General features: G+C 44.1%; 1 protein-coding gene across 2 annotated transcripts in view; it reads right to left on the reverse strand.

The window, feature by feature from the left end:
- The window catches only part of GMPS (guanine monophosphate synthase), a 62,721-nt gene extending 56,943 nt beyond the window's left edge, over positions 1-5,778 (reverse strand). For both annotated transcript variants that reach the window (XM_084639305.1, XM_084639304.1), the window contains exon 1: positions 5,593-5,778. In XM_084639305.1, coding sequence (XP_084495431.1) covers positions 5,593-5,619 — 27 coding nt within the window. In that variant the 5' untranslated portion in view covers positions 5,620-5,778. The remainder of the gene's footprint in view (positions 1-5,592) is intronic.
- Positions 5,779-6,000: the final 222 nt, after the last annotated feature.

Below are 6,000 nucleotides of genomic sequence, written 5' to 3' on the forward strand. Positions count from 1 at the left end.
TATAACAACCTTGTATGTATCTGAAGACTTATGTCCCCCCTCAGTCTTCTCTTCTCCAGACTAAATAAATCCAGTTTTTTAATCTTTTCTCATTTCTACATCTTTAATAATTTTTGTTGCTTTTCTCTGGACTTTCTTCAGTTTGTCCACATCTTTCCTGTAGTTTGGTGCCCAGAGCTGGACACAATATTTCAGTTGAGGCCTTATCAACGCTGAACAGAGTGGAAGAATTACTTCTCGTGTTTTGCCCACAACACACCTGCTAATACATCCCAGAATGATGTTCACTTTTTTTGAAACAGTATTACACTGATGATTCATATTTTTTTGTGATTCATTGTAACCCCCAGATCCCTTTTCTGCAGTAGTCTTTCCTAGATTATCATTTCCCATTTTGTATTTGTGCAATTGGCTATTCCTTCCTATGTGTAGTACTTTGCATTTGTCCTTATTGAATTTCATCCTATTTATTTCAGACCACTTCTCCAATTTGTCAAGATTATTTTGACTGCTAATTCTGTCCTCTAAAGCACTTGCAACCCCTCCCAGCTTGGCATCAGCCACAAACTTCATAAGTGTACTCTCTATGCCGTTATCCAAAACGTTTATGAAGATATTGAACAGAACTGGACTCAGGACAAATACCTATGGGACACCTCTCAAATGTATCCTTTCACCTTGACAGTGAACCATTGATAACTACTCAAGAGTACAGTTTTCCAACCAGTTGTGCACCACCTTATAGTAGGTTCATCGAAGCTATATTTCTTTAGTTTATGAGACGTTCACATGAGAGAGTATCAAAAGCCTTACTAAAATAGAGATACATCACATCTGTTGCTTCCCCTTATCCACAAGACTTGTTACCCTACCAAAGAAAGATATTAGGTTGGTTTGACATGATTTGTTCTTGACAAATTCATGTTGACAGTTACTTACCACTTTGTTTTCTTCTAGGTACTTACAAATTAATTATTTACCCTATTATGTTTCTGTGTACCAAAGTTAAGATGACTAGTCTCTAATTCCCTGCGTTATCCTTATTCTTTACAAATAGGTACTATATTTGCCCTTTTCCAGTCCTTTGGGATCTCTTCTAAACTCCATGAGTTCTCAAAGATAACTGCTAATGGCTCGGCGATCTCTTCAACCAGTTCCTTAAATATTCTAGGATGTATTTATCTGGCCCTGCTGACTTGAGGAAATCTAACTTGACTAAGTAATTCTTAATTTGTTCTTTCCCTATTTTAGCCTTAGATCCTGCACCATTTACACTGATGTTCAGTATGTTAGTCATCCAATCACTGCTAACTGTTTTTGTGAAAATGGAAACAAAAAAGGCATTTATTTAACACTGGCCATTGCTGCGTTTTCTGTTATTGTCTTTCCCTCCTCACTGAATAATGGGCCTACCCTGTCCTTGGTGTTCCTCTTACTTCTAATGTATTTATAAGATGTTTTCTTGTTACTCTCTATGTTCGTAGCTAGTTTAATCCCATTTTTTGCCTTGGCCTTTTCCATTCTGTCCCTACATGCTTCTGTTGTTTTTTTTATATTCATCCTTTGTCATGTGACCTAGTTTCCACTTTTTGTATGACTCTTTTTGAGTTTCAGGTTGTTGAAGATCTCCCGATTAAGCCAGTGGTCTCTTACTATACTTCTTATTTTCCCATGTGTTGGGATAGTTTGATCTTGTGCCCTTAATAATGTCTCTTTAAAACCTACATTCTTATATATGTTCCTGTAGTATTTGCATTTAACATACATGCAAAAAATAGAAAAGCAGCTTTAGGCCTTTGACAGGTAATTCTGAATTCATTAAGCAACTGTACGTAGCTCTAATGGGGTGCAAATCTAAGTTAGTCTAACTCACATATTAATTCTAAATATGGCACCATGACAGCAATGGGACTGCATGTGTGTTTAAGTTAGGACAGAATCTTATTCATTGATTTACATCTTGGCTAAAAATAAGAGATCTCACATACAAATTAGATAAAGGAAGCTTTAGTTAATAAAACAGAAAAGCATGGGGAGGGTGAAGAGGTAGTACAGAGCAAAAATACAACAGGGCCTTTTCATCTCTCTTGGGATATTAAATATTTCTATTCTACTAATTTAAGACACAAGAGTTCATATTAAATACCATATCATATGTGGAAAATGTCCAGTTATCTGGGGCTATCAGCCAAACAGGCCCATTGCCCTTCTACAAAATAGTCGTCTTATGACTTGAATTTGCTGGCAGTTTCACAGACAAAAATCTAAGAATTCTGAATCCTAAGACATTCAAAAGTTGAAATTCAGAATCAATATATTGAAATTACATTATCATCAGTTACAGCCCTGTGAAGTTTGATCCCCTACCCAAACTGCCTTATATTAACTCTCTCATGGCAGTTCTGAAACAGTCTTTGTTCTATTAATTAATATTGTGGTCAATTTTTTAAATGTAAACTAGCCTTGCAGAAAACATGAACTGCTGCTTAAGTACATAAATATATATACAAATCAATTACAAATGTCTTACTCATCAACTTCTCTCAATTTCTGAATAATGTTCATAAATATATACACACATACGTACACACAAACACCCCAACACAGTGTTAAAGTGTGTAATGTTGCAGAGACATTTTATACATATACGCTATATTGCAAGACTTCTATTAACCCAGTTTTAAGTTTATGCAGTACTCAGCAGCAAATCTGAGTAGCTCAGGCCAAAGAATTCATACTTGAATGCCTAAACTCTGGCACTTGAATTTATATTCAGGTGCCTAAATAAGTTGCCTGACTAAACACAGGTTCTAACACCCACACCTCCTATTGAAATCAGGGGCTTAAACAAGCCAAAACTGAGTTTTGGACGGTCTTTTCAAGCTAGTGTAGGTTTTATTTTGGTTAAGAAAGCTATAAAAAATGTATCTGGACTTTTACATAGTACAATAGAAGAGCACCTATCCAATGTTCTTGTCACCATTGAAAATCTTTTTAAAATATTCATAAATGAAACAGACCCATCAGTTACCGCAGATCAAGTCAACTAACCCAGCAACAACATTAATACAACAAATTAATCAACCCCACACTTACCTCCCCAGACCCAGGCCACCATTACCTAATCCTATGCTATACTTCATTTCCTCATAGACAAGGGATAAAAGATGGGCCTTGCATAGGGTGACTAGATGTCCCATTTTGCCTGGGACAGTCCCTTTTTTAAGCTCTGTCCCAGCCATCCCAACTTTTTTGGCAAAACTGGGCATTTGTCCCATTTGCTCTTGCCAAATGATCATCAGCTGGCAAGAGCAAACTGGAAAAATGCCCATTTTTGTCAAAAAACTAGGTGTGACCCCTAGTAGGAAATAGAGGAATGTGCAGGGGAGGGGAGCGTAGCAATGCCCTTTGAGGCTGTCTACAGCAGAAACTTTTGCTGCTTTATCTGCACTGGTATAAAGTGGCAAAAATACTCAAACCTAGTATGGACACAGTTACATCAGCAAAGCTTATTCTGGTTTGGAAACTAAAATAAGATGTCCCAGTATAAAGTACCTTTATAATGGTGTACCTGTGTCAGCAAAAATCTCACACCCTAACAAATATAGTTATACCCCTAAAACTTAAGTATATAAATGTGAATCCATCAGTAGAGACAAAACCAAGTAAAATATATTTTAACTTAAGCTCTCTTATGTACATTACCTGAGTTCATGAATTACTGTCTGTAATACGCTACGCTGAATATTATTTATTGTCGAAGTGTGGTCCTGAATCATTAGAAAAGGCATTCCAATCATGAGAACTCACACTCCCATCCCATTGCTGCAAATACAAAAGCACTGATCTCCAAAGAAGTCAACAGGGCCTCCACAGGCATCTCTCACATGGAACTGGCTGCAGCACTGGGACCAAAATTTTTAAAGCATTATGGGATTCTTCAGGATCAAAGCACTATACAAATATAAAGTATTATTAATAGAACTGTCTTGTTTTCTAGTTAAGACAAAATAAAATTAAAGGATCAAAAAGAAGAAATAAGGAAACTTTAATTATATAGTGCTAATGTGCTTGTGATAGCTTTAACACACTTGGCAGAAACGAGTAAGCTAGTTAAAAATAAAAAAAAGGTAAACTGAAGTAAAGCTCCTCTGAATTGGAATTGAGCTATAATGAAGTCACTGTGAATCTCCTGCCCTATACATCCTCAAGGCCTATGAGTAATAGAAACAGCAGAGGAACCAGGCACATGCAGCTCTTTACATTCAGAGGTTTGCGGCAGTACTGTACAGGGGGCTCATAAAAATCTGATAGTTAATTCCCAATCCCTTCATGAAGATCATGGGCTATGAAATACCAGACACTACCCCTCCCCATTAAGCCCCAGGGATCACAAAGCATCCACTATATTCAACGTTTTCTGCTTTATTTCATAGATTCGTAGTGTTAAAGGCCAGAAGGGTCCAAGCATTTAGTCTGGCCTCCCACATGCCATTAAACCGCAACCATAGATACCCCTGCACCATATCCAACAACCTATGCCTGACTAAAGCATAACTTCACTGTAAATTCAGGTTGGGCACCACCTACAAAAACTGGGAGAGCAAGAGGTACCCTTCCCCCAGGAGCTGGGAGGAATATTATTCAGTCTACTGGCTATGCTAAGGGAACAGCAGCTTTTGGCTCAGAAAACTGAGAAAAGACTATTTTGTCCGCACTGTGGGATTATCATTTGTACAAAGGTATTGAGCAAACAGATATTGGGAAGGTTGGAGATGGGGAAATCTGTGCTCTTTTCCCCAGTGGAAGGATGGAGAAAGGAAAAGACCAGGACTCTTGGGAGCCACACTCAATCCAGCAATGGGGACCCCTGCCTCAAGCCAGCAACATGGGGAAAGCACTGGAGGCAAGTGTGCTGTTCCCCCCATCCACTGCGTGGGGCACCCAGACTCCACCACACTCAGGCGGGGAGTGGGTGTGCTGCTGGCACCTCTACTGTTCTCATGCCAAATCCCTGGGCTGGAGAGTGGAAAGGCTCAACGGCTGGACACTTGCGCGGCTTCCCCCAACCTGCAGCTAACACAGCGGGGGCACCAGTGTTCCTCCTTCTCCCCTTTACCCCGCCCTCATGGGGCACCTGTGGGGGGCAGGCGGCAACAGCGATCATGCAAAGCCCCGGCCGGGGGAAGACACGGGCGCTGCGCAGGGCAGCTACAGCCAAATGTCCCCTCCACTGCCCCCTTCCCCCAGCGGTGCTGCTGCCTGCGCTGGAGGTTGCGAGCGCCAGGCACGATGCCCCCTCCCCCGCTGCCTGTACCATGTGCCCCGGGCGGCGCTTCCTCCCGCTGCAGGGAGTCCGGCCGGGGACTCACATCAGGGTGGCAGCGAGCTCCCCGCGCTGGGGGCGGTCTCGCTGCGGGTGATCCTGGGCGGGAACCCGAGGAAGGGCCTGGGCGCGGAGCGCACAAAGCGCCCCGGAGGAGGCTGGCAGGCCCGGCGTGGGGAGTGTCCTGGGGCGAGCGGCCGCGCGGCCCGGGCTGCAGGGGGAAAGGGGCAGCGCGCTCGCTCCGGGGCTCCCGCCGCGGCACTGACCTTGGCCTCTCCATTGCACAGAGCCATGGAGCCGGCTGGGGACGGGCCGCCGCGCCTCACGGCCGGGGACAAGGAGAGGGCGCCCGAAGCAGGACGAGGCTGCCGAGGAGCCGCCGCCGCCGCCGAGATGAGCTAATCCTGCCCGTGTGCGCCTCCGCTCCCCCTCTCCCGCCACTGGGAGGAGCCGGCCCCAGCACCGCCCCGCTCCCTCCTCCTGCTGCTGCTGCCGCCGCCGCCGCCGCCTCCGGAGGGGCAGGCGAGACGAGGCGAGGCGGTCCGTTCCGCTCCGCTCCTGCAGCGGGGGGACTGAAGGGGAGGAGCGCGGAGTCCCTCGTTCGGCCCAGCGGCGCGAGCGGCTCGGCTCCGCGTGGGGAACGTTAACGGCTGGTTTGGGTTTAGCGGACCGAA

Source organism: Lepidochelys olivacea (genome assembly GCF_965140295.1).
Source record: "Lepidochelys olivacea isolate rLepOli2 genome assembly, chromosome: 9".
Classification (NCBI taxonomy): domain Eukaryota; kingdom Metazoa; phylum Chordata; order Testudines; family Cheloniidae; genus Lepidochelys; species Lepidochelys olivacea.